The 20,971-nt window shown below is 39.9% G+C and overlaps 1 protein-coding gene across 5 annotated transcripts in view; it reads right to left on the minus strand.

Annotated features, from left to right (window-relative positions):
• PLEKHG1 (pleckstrin homology and RhoGEF domain containing G1) overlaps nucleotides 1-20,971 on the minus strand; it is a 220,167-nt gene that overhangs the window by 72,379 nt on the left and 126,817 nt on the right. For all 5 annotated transcript variants that reach the window (XM_054023199.1, XM_054023197.1, XM_054023200.1 and 2 more), the window contains one exon: nucleotides 5,052-5,590. In XM_054023199.1, the coding sequence (XP_053879174.1) occupies nucleotides 5,052-5,471 (420 nt within the window). In that variant the 5' untranslated portion in view covers nucleotides 5,472-5,590. The remainder of the gene's footprint in view (nucleotides 1-5,051; nucleotides 5,591-20,971) is intronic.

Consider the following 20,971-nt stretch of genomic DNA (forward strand, 5'->3'; position numbering starts at 1 on the left):
AGAAGTGTCATGTCCCCCTTTAGAGCTGATCCATGTAGAGGATGGTAACCTACTATTGCTACCAGTTACCCTGTTAGCTCAAGCAGCACAGGTCCATGCTGTGGATCTGAAGTTCCAACCCTGCTGATGACTCATGTTGATGGCAATATGATGCCACATGACGGAATTTCTGTTTTTTTAGTTTACTAGAAAATTGGCCACAAAAAATGTTTAAAGGTTATTAATATTGCAAAGTCAGACTGTCAAATGCTAGGAAATGCCAGAATTAAGGTTGTCTGTGCAACCTTAATTTGTCCCTCTTGCACCTATGCATTACAATACAGTATTTAATTACATACAGTATATAATACTATTTTTTCCACTGGACCCTTGTCTTATTCAGTGCACAGAATGGATCTGCTGGGGATTAATTAGGATTGTGTATTGAAGGAGACAGTTGCATGTAGAATCCTTGCTTCAGTTGTTGCAGAAGCTGGAGGAGGTGTAGCAATTACTGTATCATAATGCATATGCACAAGGGCGTCAACTTTAGGCTGCACTTTAATTCTGCAACTTTAATTCTGCCATCTGCTAACTCTTTAGTGCTTCAGTTTGCAACCTTAATAATGGTTCTTTTAACATAGTTTTGTGTGTGTGTAATAAGAAAGTCATACTGCACCTAGCACAATGGGGTTCTGACTTCTGCTACTATCACAATATAAATGTTTATCAATAATAGTCATTAGTAGCCACTTGTAGAGTAACAACAAAACCATCAAATTTTTCAGTTTTCCAAAGGTTTTTATAGCATTAGTTAACCATTATGAGTGAATTTTTATTTATCTTACGTATTTTTTTAATTGAATCAAGTTTTGAGAAATTACTTTTAAGAGGAGAAAACATTCTTGCCTTCCTGCTTCCCTGTGTTGTAGGGACTCACTGGAGACCTATGTTGCAGACACTGAATCCTTGCTGTGGACCAATGTGCTTGCTATCAAAGTGAGGCAAGCAGAAAGCCCAGCTATCTGGTTTGGTATCACTAATTTCCCAAAGTAGGCATCAAGCTGAACTAACTCAAAATTATAATGACCCTGTAAGTGTCACCTGATTAAACATACCTAACAGCAGAAAAAAGTTTGTTCTAACCCAATTGCTATGTCTGTCTTCTGTATATCCCGTGCCTAAGAATCACAAAGTCATTCCTCAAAACAGTAATAATTAAACTACATTTCTAGATACCATACAAAATGGTTTCCCTGAGTAGACTTTGTTTTTAAAAGTGTCCCCGCCTAGGGCAAGAGGATCATGTAGTGAAAACCCTGTGCTAACTCCAGTCATTCATTTAACTGTCTAAATACTTCTGCATAGAAATGTACAAGAAAACTGGGGAACCTCAGCAGGCCTCCAATATCAGTTAAAAATCACAACAGCCATTTGCTACGAAAGACCTTTTTGCCTCTGTCCAACAGTTTGGTGCTGTTAGCATCGAGACCACCCTACTTTTTGAAGACTAAAGCAATGCTGACAAAATTTCACATTTAAATAATTGACAACCTCCCCCCCCCCCGCCCACACAGTGAAGTTTTACTTTTCTCACCCACCCCATCACCTCTCAACTTGAGCATGCTAACTGCAACTTTCTTAAATGCTCTAATAAACAACAGAGGCAGAGAGGGATACTACCTGAGATATTACACTGGTCAGTTTTATCCCATGTCTAGCCATTACCATGTTCTTACGTGGAACTTCAACCAGCCAGTGTTAATGAACCATTTTTATAGCTCTAAGCTGGTCTTATTTTTCATTTTAGTTTGCAGCCCAGAGTCAATCTTTTGAGAAGTAACCCACAAATATTTTTATGTATTTCTCTGCAGGAACAGAATCACAGCTACATTACGGATGGTTACCTATTAGAAAGATCCTCAGAAACATATTTCACTGGCAAAGCATACATAGTTTCATATTACAGATTCATACAGTGCAGTCCCACCCAAGTCAGTGTACTTTCTACCTGTCCACATAACCCCCACCCCTTTTTACTCTCCTTGCTTCCCCGTTAACCTGTGCTCCAGTTTCTCCTTTATTTCTTACTCTGTTCCTTCTATATTTTCTTTCATTTCCTTCTCAATTTTTGTCTCCTGTAATTTGCGCTCTTATTTCCCTTCAACTTTGCACTGGTTAGTTTGTTCCCCTTTCCTCACACCTTCCTTCCTCCAGTTATATCTTCATAACCCACACTTCACACTCTCTGGTTGTCCTCCTTTGCTGCTTCCTTCGCTTTTCTTTTCTCCTCTCTCTGTTTCCTGACAAAGGACCAAATCCCAACCCATATTTATGTCATAGTGTGCATTAGCTGCTTCTCATTTAAATTTGGCTCCCCAACAAGTCAACTGGCTCCAAACCTGTATGGGCTACTTATAGAAGGCTGAGGCTAAGAGACTCATTGCTTCAATGTGTGGCCAGGAGCCACTGAACTCAGAGTTTGGAATGATCATACAAATAAGCAGATCTCCATGAATTCTGCCCCTTTTTTCCTCTTTGTGATGCTTGGGCTATTAGGCAAATTCATATGGTATCACTGAGGTCCTGTGGATGGGGGGGGGGAGGGGGAGAAAGGGGATCAGAGACAGGGTCATGTGCAATGGGTTAAAAAACCCAAACACCACACGAACACTGAGGGAGATGGGGTCCCACTCTTGTCCAATTATCCTTATTACTTGGGAAGAGATTTCTTTGCTATGATGGGACCCTATCCTTTACAGCTAAACTAAAAATCCCCTTGCCTAGTATTTTGACTTTCAATTAATCTGCCAAAACCTCACAAAGCTGTGAAGACTTCTTTTAATTAGACATTCTAAATGCTTTAACAGTTTCACAAATGCTCTCCTGAAGAGCAAGTTACAGCACTTTCATAATTGCAAGATGATTTGTCTCATTTACTCAGCATTTGGTGATGCTTAAGCTGTTTCTAGCAGGGATTTATTGGCCATTCTAAATTTAACTGGGTACCTTATTTCAAGATTATCTTTATTTTAGATTCCAGTAGTGTGGTATAATTTATTGTATGTATCTGTATAAACATGTGCAGAGAGGAATGGGGGATAAAAGGTAAAAGCAGGCCATGTTTACTAGATTAATCCTGTGTGTACTGAATAATGACTGTACATAGGATGACTTGTTTTAACATTGTGATACAATCTTGCTTTAAACCCTTACAAAAATGAAATCTGAACTGATTTTAGTGTAATCCCACCAGTCATAGAAAATACTGTAATTCTGCAGGAAAAGACTTGTGTGAGCTTTTTTTTTTTTTTTTTTTTGCATTGGTATTATCAAAGCCCCAGTAATCATTTTCCCCCTTCACTCTTCTAAATCATTTTGTTTTTTGTCAGTAACAGACCACCTTTTCTTTTCCAGATTAGTGATGCATTTAACACATATGTAGCTTTAGGCAGCTATACTATAAAGTTACCAGACTAGACATTCACCTCCTGTGAAATCATCTGAAATCATCTTGTTGTAGTAAATCTATACACACAGGGCAGGAGGTCAAAGAGACATAGGAGTCATTTTAATAAGCAGGTAAGGTGCGCAGGTACAATGGTGATGGGCATGGTATAAGAACCTAAACAGAATTACATACAGAGCCCTAAAAGGCAGGGCACTGTGATCCTTTCCCTGTAGCTGGAAAGTGACAGTGGAGCATTTTTTTTTTTGCTGGGGGCCTGGAGGAATCTCTTTGAAGTTGGCAGGTGTAACATTCACCCTGAAGCTCCTTTATAGATAGCTGAAACAATAAGGGTCCCTGCCCAAAATACAGGGAGATGGGGTCCCACTCTTGTCCAATTATCCTTATTACGTGGGAAGAGATTTCTTTGCTATGATGGGACCCTATCCTTTACAGGCTGGAGGAGAAGCTGAGCCATACGCGCCAAGCGGCTTCCAAGGGGTCTGATACAAAAATGCAGGGGTGGGGGATTGATTGAACAGCAGTTGCACGTTTGTGTGCGCGCACACAAAATGGAAAAGCCACAGAAACAGACATTCTTTGTAAATAAACAGGGTAGCATCAAAGAACTACAGGACTCCACCACCAATTTTAATTCCTAATGAAAACAACGCATAAGACCCTGAACATACTGGCTAATCACTTGGGTTACCAGGGGTAAAAATATTAAATACAAAGGTTACTTTATTGTTTTTATTACTAGTTAATTAAAACGAGCATTAATTTATGTTAACCTACCAAAGAAGCAAGGCCGGCTCTGGCTTTTTGGCCGCCCCAAGCAAAAAACAAAACGGGGTGGCCAGAACGGCAAAGCAAAAAAAACCATGCGACACAGCCGGAGCGCGGGTGCAGGGGGACCGGCTGGGGCGGGGGGGGGGAAGGAGCGGGTGGGAGAAAGAGAGAGAAGGAGGCGGCCAGGGCTACAGCAGGGGCGCTGCCACACGGCCCCTCCCGCTGCGCCGCCTCCTGCCACGAGGGCTCTGCTCCGGTCAGCGGGGAGGGAAGGAAGAGGACTGCCCTGCAGAGCACTCTGGTTCTCCGTGCCGCCGCTCCCTACAGGGCAGCCGGTGCGGGGAAAAAAAAAAGCGGGCATTCCGCCCTAGGATTGGGCGGAATGCCACCTCAAACAATCTGCCGCCCCAAGCACCAGCTTGCTCAGCTGGTGCCTGGAGCCGACCCTGCAAAGAAGCTACAAATGCTAGCAGTAATTATGTGTTCATTTATAAAGAAGAGCTCTGTACAAGCTCCAAAACTTGTTTCTCTCACCAACATAAGCTGGTCCAATAAAAGATATTACCTTGCCACCACCCCTCATTCCCTGTTGTGTCTCTAATACCTTGGGACCAACACAGCTATAACAACATTGCATACATGTATAAAAACATTGTAGTAAGTTTATATGTGGCTCCTGGCAAGTTGTCAGACCTGCCTGCACTACTGCAAAGTTTAAGTGCCCTGGTTATAAGATCACATATTTTATGGATCCTTTTCTTGTGCATCTCCCCTGTAGAACACTCATGTGATACAATTTACCAAATTAGGCAGTTCTATCCAAGCCTCCTACCTTTACAATGCTCTTTAAATCCTGCACGTACGTCCTCTCGGTCTCCAGAATTTCTTGGACAACTCTGTCAACGTATAGGAGCTTTGGACTTGTGGGCTCTGTGACCAAGGACATAGCACAGTTTTTGTTCATTCCCTTAGATTCAGCTTTCCGTGGCATATTTGGCCTTTTTTCAAGGCTTTCCTTGGTATTCTGTTGCTCTGTGGGGTTACATCTTTGTAGCTCGTTGCTGCAAAATCGCCTGGCTGGAATCAGCTCTAGTTTTATGGCCCCTGCTTCCTTATCCTGGTTAAACAAACCCAAATGGCTGTTTGAAACTAAGGTCATTCTACTACCAAAGGAACCGTGGCTATCCCTGGAGGAGGCAGAGGAGGATGTGGAACTAAAGCTGACAGGACGGTCGCTGTCTGACAGTTCCATGGTATTTATTCCACAGTAGCGGAAAGGTCTGTTCCCCCTGCACAAGTCTTCCTTTGTTGTCCTGGGGCCAGGACCATCCGTCACAGCCGGTAAGACATCAAGAGGCAAATGGTAGTCATCTGAAAAATAAGTAAATGTTTTCACTGTTACAGTATCTCATAATACAAATTAGCCAACAGTCATCTAAAACCACATACACACAAAACAAATGCAAATCTGTTGTTCCACAGACAACTGAAACAAAAGGCTTTGGAAGGCTCAATGGTGGTCACTGATACAATCTAATACCTTTCACCACTAGGTCAACGTGGCTAATCATTACAGCTATCCAACAGTGGTTTGGTGGCCTGGGAGAAAACAATTTGGTGGTCAAATTAGGCAAGGAAATGCAGTTTCCACAAAACCAAAATTTCCCACAGGAAAAATCTTGATCTTGGTGAAAATTGAATTTTCCATTAGGAAAATTTAAATGAAATATTTCAGTTTGGGTCAGTTGGACTCAAAATCAGAATATTTTGTTTTGTTGATCTGACCCCAATCTTTTAATTTGTAATCGGTTCAATAAAACATTAAACTGCTTTTGCCTATCAGTGCATTGGGAGTTGCAGTTCAGGCCTCCATTCTTTCCTATGGGCTGAGTTCCCTGGAGGACTACATCACTGATAATACAATACAAATTTCCCTCTGGCCTAGCTCTGTGTGGTGCATCATATGAGAGAGTCAAACTGGCTAGGAAGCCTCACCCACAGGAGAGAATGGGGGCATCGGGGTCTCAAACTACAAATTCCCATGAGGAAATGCACTGAGAAGAAAATGCAGTATAACATAGAAGTGGCTCAAAAATAAGTGTTTCATGTCATTTCAACAAATCAAAACAAATTTTTGGAATGTTTAATTTGGGTGGGGGAGATTGTTTAATTGTTTTGTTTTGATCAAAAATGTTGAAACAATTTCTGAAACAATTTTTGTTAGTATTTCCATTTCAGGAAAGTTTTTGCAACTTCACATTTTCATTCCAATTTCGAATGAAAACAAATGCGGAAATGTCCAAATTTCCAATGGGATGGACATGCTGAATTTCACTCCGCCCTAGACTTAATTCAATGGGCAGCTGTCCACAGTTGAGAAACCAAGCTTCTGTCTCAGTAGAGAAGCCAAGAAGTGAATGAGCTTGTGAACTGAACCTTCCTACTCTTGTAACTGGCCCCTCCAGGTCAGAATTGAGGCACATTGGAGGTATGGGAAACTTGCACTGCCATGACTTATGCTGCACCTGGTCTGTGGATAGCCAGAACCTCATTCTCCAGAGAATGCCAGACTGGCAACTTTTGCAAACAAACACCAAGCTCTTTTAAAAATATTTACATAAAAGTGGGTTGCTCTGACTTGTCTACAATATAGTCTGCCCTCTGATGCATATGTGTACATCAACATTGAGGGGTACTGCCAAGTATATATCAGAGGACACAATTTGGCCATTAGAGACTTAAAGGCTTGATTATCCTCTCATTAACACTGGCTTAACACCATGCCCTATTTTATGCTTGTAAGAAAGAGAAGGACCAGATCTTAAGACTATGTTACCTTCCACCTTTCCCTGTCTTCCTCTTGCATGTAACATTTTCTTGAATAAGCTCTGATAGCAAGTGCAAACTCCAAAAGGAACAATATAAAGGAAATATATTTTTGCAGCAAAATAGTTAAACTGAAGTTTATTTTATTGATTTTGATAAGAAAAAAAGTATGCATTTTTGTTATCAGTGTGAAATCATCTTACAAGTTAAGTTAGAAATTAGAGGCTAGCAGTGCAGAGTTAGAGGCTCTTGAAAACTGCACAGGATAAATAAGGTAACGGGGATACCCTTACACTAACTTATCATAAAATAGATTACTAAAGTACACGACAAAGAACACATGATTAGTTCCATTTGGTTGGAACATAAAAGGTTCCTGTTTCATTCAATTACTTCGTACTCTGTCTTCCTGTTTCGCTGATATGTTGTCTGGTTTTCAGATAACATGAAGGTATTACTAAGTAATGTTTGCTCCACAAATATTTGTGCCATTCATTAATTTAAAAAACCCAACAATTTCGGTCAGTAAAATTGAAGTTGTAAGAAATGTTAATAGAAGTTTTTCAAATAAATATATTTACAGACACAAGGTATAAGTAAAATTTAACGTGGCCTTTTAAACCTTCCATAATGTTCTCTTTGATTGTTTTACAACAATTTAATGGCCTATAAAACAACAAGGATTAGTTGCAGTAGTTAAAATGCACTTCCTCTTAAAAGCCTACAGAAGTGTGACCTTGGCAAACACAACAGAGTTCAGGGCACCTGAAAGCAGAGTTACCTGTACATAGAACACATTTGACCAAGGATCATCCGTTTTCATAAAAGTCATTAAAGGTAAACATGCAGCACCATGTAAAGTATGCAACTGAATGGTACACAGAGTACACCAGGCAAACCATTTACCCCCTTAAAGATCTTGTTCTGTTTTATCCTTCTTCCTGCTCCCCTGAAACTATTTTTTTTTCTTTAATTAAAATTCTTAGTACTTTTACAGCCATGTGTAACTCTGCAGTTTGGCTTCACAGCAATTTATGAGAAACTTTTTTTTTGAGAAACTTTTTTTTTTTTTTTTAAATCAATAGGTAAGTGATCCTATAGATTCACTTCTCAAAACTTCATGCTGAACCCATAAAAAAACCTCAACGGTTCTGCATGATCTCAGAGCAAGAACTACAAGTCACCCTAGGTTGTTTAAAATGGGTTCAGGTTCTACAAAAAGTTTGTGAATCTCAGCAAAATTGTATGACATGCTTGACTGGAGTTCTGAGCTTAAAACAAAACCAGGAAGCAGATTTGTCTCCAGTGTTTTTGTGTTATATTACAAACATTTTGCACAGCTGCAATTGCTTTTAAATTTTGCTTAGTATAAGCCTAGAGACTAGCCCTAATAAAAACTGGATCTGAATGCCACTGAACTTCTGTTCTACCTATAGGTTCTTCTAACAGCCCCCATCACCATCATATCTGAGTTTTTCCCGGGTTATCCCCACAAAACTCTTGTGAGGTGGGAAAGTATTATCCCCATTTTACAGATGGGGGAAAATAAGGAACACGAACAATCTGTTGGAAAAATCCAAGAACTGAATGCACTCCAGAAGCCTAACTACAAGCCCATTCTTCCTCCCTTGGTGAAGTTAAGATTTCTGCTTTTGTTGTTTGGGCCCATCTCCATTGCAAATACCTCTTCAGTAGATTGCCCAAATTGTCTACCGCCTGATTGGCAAAATAATCTCAAAGGTGTTAACAATGGAAAAAATCACCACCCCTAATAAAGATTTGTCTAATATTATGATCCCAATGATTTAACTTCTTTTACTGTGTACACCTCAAAGAACACTGAAACCTCCCTCAAAATCCTGTTTCTCTCAAACTTCTCTTCATTATGAGCAAATTCATTTTTCAAACACACTGAAGGGCTGGCTTACAGAGTTGCTGAGCACCCACGGTTCCCAAGGACATCATCTGGCCATTGTGTAGGTGGAGCAAAAAAAGACTAATCTTTTGCTTACATAATTATTGTTCATGCAAGGTCTTCTGAGAAGTATATACTTACATAAGTGTTGTACTCTTTGACCTACATTTGACCCAATGCATTACCTGTTACTCTGTTATGTGTTTTGTTGTTTACTGAAATTTTTGCAACAACAAGTAAAAAACAACAGATCTTTTGGAAGGGTTGAATAATAGTATTTAACTTGTGTTCTGAAAAGCTGAAATCTGCATACTTTAATTAAGGAATAACAATAATTACTTGTTAGTTCAGCACAGAGATGAGGATAATTACATGTTTGTCCACACTCATGAGGGAATGTGCTTCAGGACCAAGATCTTTCTTGTTCCTGGCTTTCCATTAATCTAGGCCTTGTCTGCATTGCCAATTTACAGCGCTGCAACTTCCTCACTCAGGGGTGTGAAATGCCCCACCCTGCCCCGAGCGCTGCAAGTTTCGTGGGGGTGGTTTTTTTACAGCGCTGGTGCCACGGCTACACGGCCATGTTAAAGCACTGCCGCGGCAGCACTTTAACATTGCTAGTGAAGACATCCCCTTAGTTAGGCTTCCCAGTCAGTCTGGCTGACTCCCAACGAAACAACATGCAACCCACTTGCACCTCCCCAACAGGAGAATTTTAACTAATAAAAACAATGTCGTGTATATTCTATAGCAGTGCAAGGTGAAAAATACATTCATTACACACCAACAGGCAACTGGGATGCTCGTTATAATGCTTAGTAAGACTACAGATAAAACCTTACATATATACACATACATACATACATACACACACACACACACACACACACACACATATATATACAATAGTATAATGCAATTTGAGATAGAAACAAAAAGTAAGCCTTTGAGTATTAGTTTTTATTCCTCCGTGTTTAGTACATGTAATTTTACAGATATATTACACGCACCTCACCAGCAACTTAAATTTTACTATTCAGAATTTGCATTATCTTTCTTCTCGTATGAAAATTACGTTTAAGTTATCTACACAATAACTGTTTGCAGAAATCAGACTTTACTTCAGATGCTCTGAAAGTTCAGCTGAATAAAAATAAGACTATAGTATGTCTTTCAATCCTTAGTTACAGTTTTGTTTAAAGCTTTTAATAATAAAAAGGCATTGGTCTATGCTGTATATGTATTTAGTAGAAGTTTTACTAAACCAATCTGCTAAATATATTAAATTTGAAATTAAAGGATAGCCTTATCTGAAATTAAACAACACAGAGAGAGAGAAGTTTCTCGTTTGAAAAAGGAATAAAAGTTGCATTAAAATGCATACACTGCAATGATGCCACTACATTACTATTTACATAAATACATTTCTGTGATGAAGACATTCTCTACTATGACTATTAGTAAAGCAAAGAACAGTCCTTTGTAAAAAATAATACAAAAAAAAAAAACCCCACACAACTGGCCTTCCTATAAAGTATTCAAGTTTGGAAAACTCAACTTTTAACTTTTATTTCATTACTGAACCCCTAATATAAATGTACATGAACATAGTATCATCTGCAACTTAACACTCCCTGTGCGAACAAAATCACATTGGAAAGACAGTAGTTGCAGCATTAGAACACATAATATTGTGGATTCACTCGTAACCCTCATGTACAACAGCTATCCAAGTACTTTAACTGAACTTTGAGCAACAGAAATCCCATTTATTAAAGATCACAAGGAAAGGGGAGGAACAAAATCCATCAACTAACTTGCCTCCATAAATTAATCTCCCCACTGTGCCATATTTAAAGTAGAATAGCCTTCTGTCATATCAGACCACACTAATGTCCCAGAACATTGTTGTGAGGGAAAATCCTCTGCGACAGTATCTCACCACTGTGGAATGTCTCTGGCTCCTTACACAGTGAATGAACAAGTTCCTCTCTGTATCTCAAATGCTCTGTGAACAACTCACAACCTACCTGTGTGTAAGAGAATAAATGCATCCTCTGCCTTCAGCGGCTCCAGAATTACCTCACTGAGCACTTAGGTAAAATGAGAAGCTCTTACTAGTCTGTACAACTCCTTCGGTAGAAATATTGCATGAGTCAGCTTTTTTATATAAAAACCCTATACACAAAGGCTTCACAGAAACCTGATTCACAACTTTCTCACTGCCTTTTTCCCAGTGTACCCACCACAGTCTTCAGCATCACTAAGAGCCTTTAATGAAACATGACATCATTCAATTCACGGACAGGACAATAGACACCACTGTGGGTAACTTTAAAATGCACACTTCACTGAGCAACACCCTGGAACTTCTATTCTTTCAGGCACAAGGCTGTAAAAACATCAAATATAACCCACACTTCCACAGCATATTTTACGCTTCACCCTTTGATTCACTAGACGATATTGATAAGCATGCAAAGTAAATAAATCAACTTAATGGTACTGTGAAATCCCTCAGTGCTAGAAATTCCATGTGAATTTATGCTGCTAATTAAATAGGATCATTTTGGACCTTATGCTGGCTCTACAGCAGGTCCAGAAAAACTTTTCCAGTAAGTTTGTAAAATCTTAATATTTTTAGAGTTAAAAAATAAGAGATTTTTAGAAAACAATATTAAACCCACACATTGATCAATCAGCACTGGAATGTGGTGATGCAGGGCAGGACAGAAAGAAGCCTGGTTAGGGGACAGGGAAACAGACAGGAAAAAGCATGGAGAAGGGGGCGGGAAGGGGGAAGGGGAGGGAAGAGAGAGAAAGAATGAAGAAAGTAAGGACAAGAAAAGGTAAAAGAATAGAAAATATAAAAACAAAACAAGAACAAAAACACACTTAGGAGGAGGAGAAGCAGAGTTACAAGTGGAGAAGAACAAGAAATGAGATGTGATTCAGAGCAGGGGGAATATTTTTTGGCCATACAAATTAACAGAGGGTACACAACAGAGTGAGTTGGGAGAGGGAGACAGCATTAGAGGGAGCACTGCTGGATACATCCTATTATCCCTGCTGTTGCCCTTTACTGTGTCATATCTAGATTTTAATCTGAAATGGGAGAGGGAAGAAGGGGTTGGTGTTGCCTTGCTGAGAAGAGGAAAAATGTGGGCACTGCTTTTCCTCTTCCTCCAGTGCATACTTTCCTGTGGCCAGAATGGTCTCCTGCCTTAGTCCCACCCTGACGGGGTCCCAGATTTTCCATATTGAACGTCTGGGCACCCTATTCCTGGCTCTTCACCTTTGCAGGATTTCGTGTTCTCAGTGCATGGTCAATGGAGGCTTTCACCTATTCTCAAATTGCCTGTGAGTTCTTCAGTGCCACTCTCTCTTTCGTTCTGCCTGCACTGGATAACTAGCACTAGAAAGAGCATTTAAACACTGTAATAGTAGATTAACTTTGCCTTGGTTTAGCAGGGAGAGTGAAGAAAAGTTGCAAAACTGAATAGCCAGGAAGGTGATTTTTTCTCCCATCTCCTATGAGAAGAGGAGATAGTATTTCATGTCACACTCGAGGCCCAGCAGAAATCAGCTGGGATTCCAGCTGGTGGCACCTAATTCTCAGAACGGCAATGGAGAGTGTATCTATGGCAGCAGGCCCAACTCTGGCCTGCATAGGATGTAGCTTTTACATCATCTTTGAAGCCATTCCTTATGCTCAGAATTCCCTCCCACTCCTTGTGCATCGAATGACCTCTGTCTCCATTTAAATTTGTACTCTAAGGCCATGAATAATTTTCACCTGCACCTACTGCTCTGCCAGGGTGAGGGTCCCTTTTGTAATGGGGTAGATCAGCTGCTTATGAGCCATGAGGATACCAGCTAGGCCAGTAACTTTTGTACTGCTGACCCCTTTCACATAGCAAGCCTCTGAGTGCGACCCCCCCCCCCTTCTACATTAAAAACTTTTTAATATATTTAATACCATTATAAATGCTGGAGGCAAAGCGAGGTTTGGGATGGAGGCTGACAGCTCGTGACCCCCCCATGTAATAACCTCGCAACCCCCTGAGGGGTCCTGACCTCCAGTTTGAGAACCCCTGAGCTAGGCTCTATCAGTACAAAGATACGTGAACCCAAATTCTCAAAAATCAGAAGACGGATAAAGAGAACCCCACATTTTTTAAAATCTCATTATTTATACGACAATCTCGTGATTTTTTGGATGCTTGGATCTAGCTGTCCCCCCACCCCTGCCCCTTTCCCTATCTTATCTATTTGGGTTGTAAACACTTTGGGGCACGGATTATCTCTTGCTGTGCTTGTATACTGCCTAGCACAACGAGGCCATCAGTTGGTGCCATTAGGAGTGATGGTAATACAAATAAATAATAATATACTCAAAGTGAAAAGGCTGCTAAGTTCTTTAACTTTTACCCACAAAAATCTTACGGCTTGATTTGTGAACAGTGGGGGTTGACAGGGTGCCAATAGAAGCTCCTTGATTCCCAGTCATTTGGCTGAGACATAAATTAAATCTGCCCCCTTTAATTTATGCTTCTTGCATAAGGTCCATCTGGTACCCAAAACCAGCAAAGAACTGGGTGCAGCAGATCCCGGTTGTGTCATACTTCTTGTACCCCTGCACACATCCATTTACCTTGCTGCTCCTGAAACACCCACTGCCTGGCATAAGGGAAAGTAGGGGAGATTCAGCCTACGCAGGGGATTCTCCAATAGGAATCTTTTGACACTTTAAATTCATTTTGCACTACATAAATAAACTTGAAGAACTGCAGAATCCAGCCCTGAGTTCACACCATGTTATTAAAATATTTATTACACTAATGAAGTTCATAGAAGTGGTAGAGAAAAAGGGTAGCTGGGATAATGGAGTAGGAAGTAATTTTTATACTAGTCCATGTTCCATTTCATTTGGTTTTTGACTGTTTTTCTGAGGGTTACAGGGCTTTTTCTATGAAGTATTCAGAAGTCTTTGGGTTTGACTACCATAAAAACTGTGTTAATAAATCATGATCAAATGTTGTGAAAATATTAAATTTTTTCATTTAAAAACAAAGCCTTGTCTTTCTAAACTTAATTAGCAAACTGAGTTTAGAGAGGCTGGGGTGATGTCATTCTATAATTCATCATGATTAGTTAAGAACTTACTGAAAAAAAATAGGTTCCCTTCAGCAACATTAAAAAAACCCATAATTCAACAGTAAGAGTACACTCAGGCTCAAGTTCTTCTGTAGGACACGCTGACATCCTCACTGAAAGTGCAGTGTAATGTATTAATAACTCTCTGCAATGCAGTAGCTATTTAATCTGTATACAGCACTGCAGAGATTTCTAACAAAAGACACGTATCATGTGCTGCTGATGCATTGCAACACAAGTAAAATGTATGCACCTAACAGTCCATTTACAGGCATTTCAAAAATATGGCTCATTCTCATTGTGAATTTATTTTGGAAAAATAAAAACTGTCACAATATTGTTAGTAGCTCTGCAGCCTAGTTTAAACTAAACCATTTTCATACAGGTACATACATAGGAGTAAATACACCGTTCTCTCTAAAATGAGATTACATTTTACTGAGATTACAGTACAGTTAGCAAAGCTTTTATATTCCTTTCTTCCCCAAGTGACAGTCAATGCAGAAGGTTAATGGTAAAATGTTTGACAGGATGCTTCTTGAATTCTTAACAAGTATGTACATTTCAAAACTTTTATCCCATTATATTAATGGTAATTCTTCTTTACTCACAGTCCCTTTCCTGTGCCCACCACTACAGAGGGAAATGCACAGTTGCTCTGATGTTAGAAGACACACCTTCCTCATCTAAATTACATCTTTGTAACCATGGCTGGACACAACTTCATTCTTTTATTTGCCCCTCCCTTGTTCAGTCTACTGCTCTGAATCTGCATATTCAGCTTCATTTCAACCAGGCTAAAATGTTGCTGAAGTTCACCACCTTTCAAGTTGAACTATAGTAGCATTAGGGCACAGGAATTCTTGCTGGTCTCTCCATGCATGAACACAACATACTTGGTTCCTTTATTCTGCCCACTGTTTTCTGAGATTAAATTAAATCTTGGCTATAAATAGGCATTCAGAATTGTAGATGTCAAATAACAAATGCACTCTAAAAAGGCATCACCTTTTCAATAACTGCATTGTGCAGCTTTAACAAATAATTCTTAAGCAGAATAGTTATACTTAGTAAGATAATCTAATTATGCCACCAAGAAAATGGCCTCTCTCTAGAACTCATCTCTTACACTGTAACTTTGGGGAATTCACAACTCAAAACATTCAACATAACAGATATTACTACCATTAAAAAAAGCATTTTAAAAATGTCAACTTTTAAGCTCTTCCACTAAAAAAAAAAAAAAAAAAAAAAAAAAAAAAAAAAAAAAAATTAGTAAACAAATTCATTTTGAAAAAGCCAGTTCTTTGAAATAGCTGCCTTTCTTCAAAATTAGATTTGGGGCAGGGATGAGTTTCAGTGGAATTAAAACAAAACAAAACGAGGACTCCTCATTGCTTTTGCTGATACAGACTAACACAGCTACCACTCTGAAACCTGTCACCATGCAAAGTGGAATTAAAGTTGGTCTTACCTTCCACTTCCAGCTAAATTATTTCACTAATTTGTTTTGAATTGGAAGCACTTTTTAGATCAGGGGTGGGCAAACTTTTTGGCCTGAGGGCCACATCTGGGTATGGAAATTTTATGGCGTGCCATGAATGCTCATGAAATTGGGGGCTGGGGTGTGGGAGGGGGTGAGAGCTCCGGCTGGGGATGCAGGCTCTGGGGTGGGCCAGAAATGAGGAGTTCAGGGTGTGGAAGAGGGCTCCGGGCTGGGGAAGTGGGTTGGGGAAGGTGTGTGTGTGTGCGCGCGCTCCGACTGGGGATGCAAGCTCGGGGGGGGGGGGGGGGAGAGCTAGGGATGAGGGGTTGTGGGAGGGGGATCTGGGCTTCCAGTGCTCTGGGCTGGGACTGAGGGGTTTGGAGGGCGGGAGGGGGATCAGGTCTGGGGTAGGGGGTTGGGGCATGGGAGGGAGTCAGGGGTGCAAACTCCAGGCAGCGCTTACCTCAAGCAGCTCCCAGAAGCAGCGGCATGTCCCCCCTACGGCTCCTATGCGGAGGCGCGGCCAGGAGGCTCTGCAGGCAGCCCCATCTGCAGGCGCCGCCCCTGCAGCTCCTATTGGCTGCGGTTCCCAGCTAATGGGAGCTGCAGGGACTGCGCTTGGGGCAGGGGCAGCATGCAGAACGGAGCCCCCTGATTGCCCCAACATGTAGCAGCTAGAGAGGGGACATGCTGCTGCTTCCGGGAGCCGTGTGGAGCCACCGCATGCATGGAGTGGGGCAAACCCCCAACACCGCTCCCCGGCTGAAGCGGAAGCTCGAGGGCTGAATTAAATTGTCTGAAGAGGTGGATGCGGCCCCTGGGCTGTAGTTTGCCCACCCCTGTTCTAGAAGCCTCTGCATCTCAGAATGCTTGGTGATTGAAATAATACTGAAGTAATAAAACTGAGTCAGTAGTAACAGTAAAAATTCTTGCCTTTGAACTTCCTGTCTAAGTGTAAATTGAACAAGGAAACAAAAACAGCTTGCATTTTTATTTGTTAGGGAGGAAGGATGGCCCTATTCTTAAGTGACAGGAGTGGAAGTCAGGAAATATGGGCTCTGTTTCCTTCCCTCTCAATCACAGACTCACTCTGTTACCTTAGGTAAATCACTTAACTTCTCTAAGCCTAATCTACTGGAAGGGGATAATGTTTTCTTAACTTGCAGGGCTTAATTAGGGCCTGTTCCAAAACCCATTGAAGTCAGATGGAGTTTTTCCAATGACTGATAAATAAGCCAGGCCTCTAGTAAAAGTTTCCAAATGAACATGAGATTTTTAGAAGGGAAGGTGATATAAAAGTTCAAAGTATTATTATGAATTATTATAGCAAAGAATAAAAAATCGTCAGGTTTTGCCAACAAGAAATACTGCAAGTAAGATAAAAGTGCAGTTTTCCCAATTAATTGCTATGTGTAATTTTAACTGGAAGAAATCTCTGGGCAAGTATTCTGCAAACCATTTTTTAAAAAGAAAACTTTGCAGGAACAGTTTCTAAGCAGCACAGTGCCCCTCTATTCCTCCTCTTCCACAATGCATGTGTGGGTACTTTATACAAACTTTGTAAAAGTCTAAAAACTGAATTGCAGCAAAGTTGTTGGCCATACCAGAAGGTCAATCTGCTCTTAGTACTAGCACACAAGAGAGCTGCAGCTAGTTAATCATCTGTATTTTTCAGTCGGAAGCCAACCCTCACTTCCACTTTGTTGTTGATCCTAGAAAGTCCATCCAACACCCTGACCTTCCCCTTAAATACTTGGTAGTCTTACTCTGTGTTGTTACTGAGCTTAACATGTCCCCGTGAAATCTGTTTCATTAAAAAAAAAAAAAAAAAAAAAAATAGATCAGCATCATGGAGGTGTGTTCAAAGAGGTAAGACAGTTTGAGGGAGTTGCTCTGAAAACTTCTATAATGTTTAATACAGCAGGCTTGGTATTACTTTTTACCACTATTATTATTTCTTGCATGCAAACCATTGAAAACAACAATTCTCAGGACATAAACAATAATTTCCTCACAGCTTTGGACTCATCTGTTGTAACTAATAAACAAGAGCAAAAAAGATGAGCTTAGAAGATCAGTGCCACACATCCATGTGCAGATTACACTAATAACATAAGAACGGCTGTACCGGGTCAGACCAAAGGTCCATCTAGCCCAGTATCCTGTCTACCGACAGTGGCCAATGCCAGGTGCCCCAGAGGGAGTGGGCCAACAGGCAATGATCAAGTGATCTCTCTCCTGCCATCCATCTAATCCTCTGACAGAGGCTAGGGACACCATTCCTTACCCATCCTGGCAAATAGCCATTAATGGACTTAGCCACCATGAATTTATCCAGTTCTCTTTTAAACGCTGTTATAGTCCTAGCCTTCACAACCTCCTCAGGTAAGGAGTTCCACAAGTTGACTGTGCGCTGCGTGAAGAAGAACTTCCTTGTATTTGTTTTAAACCTGCTGCCTATTAATTTCATTTGGTGACCCCTAGTTCTTGTATTATGGGAATAAGTAAATAACTTTTCCTTATCCACTTTCTTCACATCACTCATGATTTTATATACCTCTATCATATCCCCTCTTAGTCTCCTCTACCTGGATATAACGCGACCCGATACAACACGAATTCAGATATAATGCGGTAAAGCAGTGCTCCTGGTGCGGGGGGAGCGCTGCGCATTCCGGTGGATCAAAGCAAGTTCAATATAATGTGGTTTCATCTATAACGCGGTAAGATTTTTTGGCTCCCGAGGACAGCGTTATATCTATGTACTCGCAGTAACCCATGCTCCTTTCAATATCTAAGATTAACAACTCCAGGATTCACACTTCAAAGTAAAATATTACAGCTCAGCAAGTAAACAGATTTGATGTAAAACTCAGGAACTACTTAGTTGATTCCTTCTGCCAAAGGTGTTCCTCTGAACTTTCTTCTTACAAAAACAATGAGCTTTCTGGCTAAGATCAAGCAAATCAACTTAATATCAAATACACCTTCTATGCAGGAACTGCATTCCTCCTTTGCAGACATGCAATTATTTTATGGGTCTTAAAAGTTTTCATTCTCTAACTTCCATGATCCTATGAAAAAGTTCACATATTTTAATAGAACCTTATATTAAATGCACACCACACACTTTTTGCTCACTGTGTTATCTGGAAACTTAGCAAAGAGGTATCTTAAAAGTTCTAGTAGCATTCTTATTTTTTTTAATAATATTTTTCAATCAGGAAAACCAACCGAACAAAAAATCTGAAATTAGAAAGGAACAAGGAAAACCTTGAAATTCTCTTGTTCATAAAAATGTACTACCCCAAGTTATGGGACAGTATCAGGTAAGGGAAAATCCAATTAAAATGTTGAGGAAATGTGTCACATGACAAGTGCATTAAACGGTCTTCTCTCTGCTTCATTTACTCCAATGCTAATTACAGTCTACACCATGCTACTTTTCTGTCACATTTCCCAAACATAATACAAACATTTATTTTAAATTAGAGGGTATATACTGGTCCAGATATCCCAAGCATTCGAGTGTATGTGGATAATATTCAAGTTGGCCCATACAGTGTGAATAACTGAATTTATAGCTAACAGTATTCAGTAAGCAAGCTGTCAAAAAGCATACAAGCATTCAATTTCTTCGCGTGCTGAGCAACTTCAGTTTAAGTTCTTATTGAAATCCCTCTTGTTAACAAGTACCTCAATGTGGATTTATTTCCTGGGATCTTCTCTTTCACATGAGGCATTTTTCTCTGCCTGTTCAAAAAGTGAGGTTTAACCCTATGGGGGGCAGGGTGGTATGGTTAGGGAGAAGGGGAGGGGTTGTTTTTTTTTGTGGTAAGGGGGTTTGTAAATCATCCAATCTTTAAATTAGAGATGGGAACCAAACTAAATGCCCAGATCCAGCAACCCACTCCCCTACGCCAAACTCTGGGGAGTTCAGCTCTGGATGCACACCTTACGGTACAGGCTAATCTTTGTTAACTATGGACAGAGATTTTAAACCTTTACTGTAGTAATTTTAGGAATTGCTAAGCTAACTGAAAGTTGGAGGACATCTTTTGTTTCAGGTAAGTTTTTAAATAATTAATTAAAAAGTCATCCAACTCTCCATCCCACATAAATATGAATTCCTAGTCAATTCAATGTATGGCATGCCATTTAAGAGGCACTCTTGCCACTTACCTGTAGGCATTGTTCCTTAAAAGGAAGACCAATAAAGTAACATCTATTTTTTTCTAGATCCTGTGATCAAAATAAGAACTTTAAGCTGCAAATCCTCAATGAAGCTTCTCCTGTCTTTTTCATGCCTTTCCTTCATTTCAAATGGAGTTTCCTAACTTCTCCCGAGACAAGCTTCAACTTAATATTCCACCATGGATCTCATGAACTGGAAAGAAAATAAAGAAATCCTTCCACATTCTTTTTTCTTCTGCAGTAGGTAAAGGGCTGAGCTGAAAAACTTCCCTAGGGGATACACCACCTACCACTGAGGGACTGGCAAGGCAACCTGATTCAGATGGTATAGCATGAACAGAAAAATCCTCCTCCCTCCCCCCTACTTTCTACCCCACACTTCCTCAAAGCCAAGTTATAAGGAGGCTACAAGTTTAAAATCAGTTTCTCTTGCTCTGTCCAGACATACTTATAGCTATCAGATTTTTCATTGCTGAACAATGCTGCACATTCACTATTGAGCTCTGAAGCACAGTGAATCTCTAGGAGGCCACTATATTGGTATTATTTCACAGAGTACAGCCTGTTACCACAGCTATTAGCTGGCATGCTCACTTTTCAAATCCCAATCTCTCTGGAAACCCTGACTACTATTATTTTATTACAAAGAGCCACATGTTAAAAGAAATGGCTAAGGTTTCCCCTATTCTTCTTTTGCTTTAAAAATATATTAAGGTTCTCCTTAAAAAGGTCTCTCTTTTACAGGAAATGTACAGAAATAAATTTATCAATTTTAAGAAATATATATATTTAAAAAGCCTTAGCAAAAGCTCTAACATTTCAGTCAGTAACAAAGAAGAAAGATGATCAACTATGACTATTTTTACCAGACATTTAAATGCATTAACTGATTTGGAATTAGCAGTTCTAAATAACCTCTTAATTAAACTTATTACAATTTTTAAAAGTGTTACCCTATTTGATAGAACCTGCTTTTTTAAAATAAAAAAAAATAATAGTTTTTTCCCTGGTTGTCTTCTCTCTTTCCACTACATTTTACATGAAGCCATAGATGTGACTAATATTTAATAAATGGTATTTTTGCAATCAGACTCCATTAATCACCTAATAAAATAAATTATAGCAATATGGCCATATTTTCTCTTAAACACAAATAGTCCAAAGAAAGAACAAT

This window comes from Malaclemys terrapin, chromosome 3 (genome assembly GCF_027887155.1).
Source record: "Malaclemys terrapin pileata isolate rMalTer1 chromosome 3, rMalTer1.hap1, whole genome shotgun sequence".
NCBI classification, from domain to species: domain Eukaryota; kingdom Metazoa; phylum Chordata; order Testudines; family Emydidae; genus Malaclemys; species Malaclemys terrapin.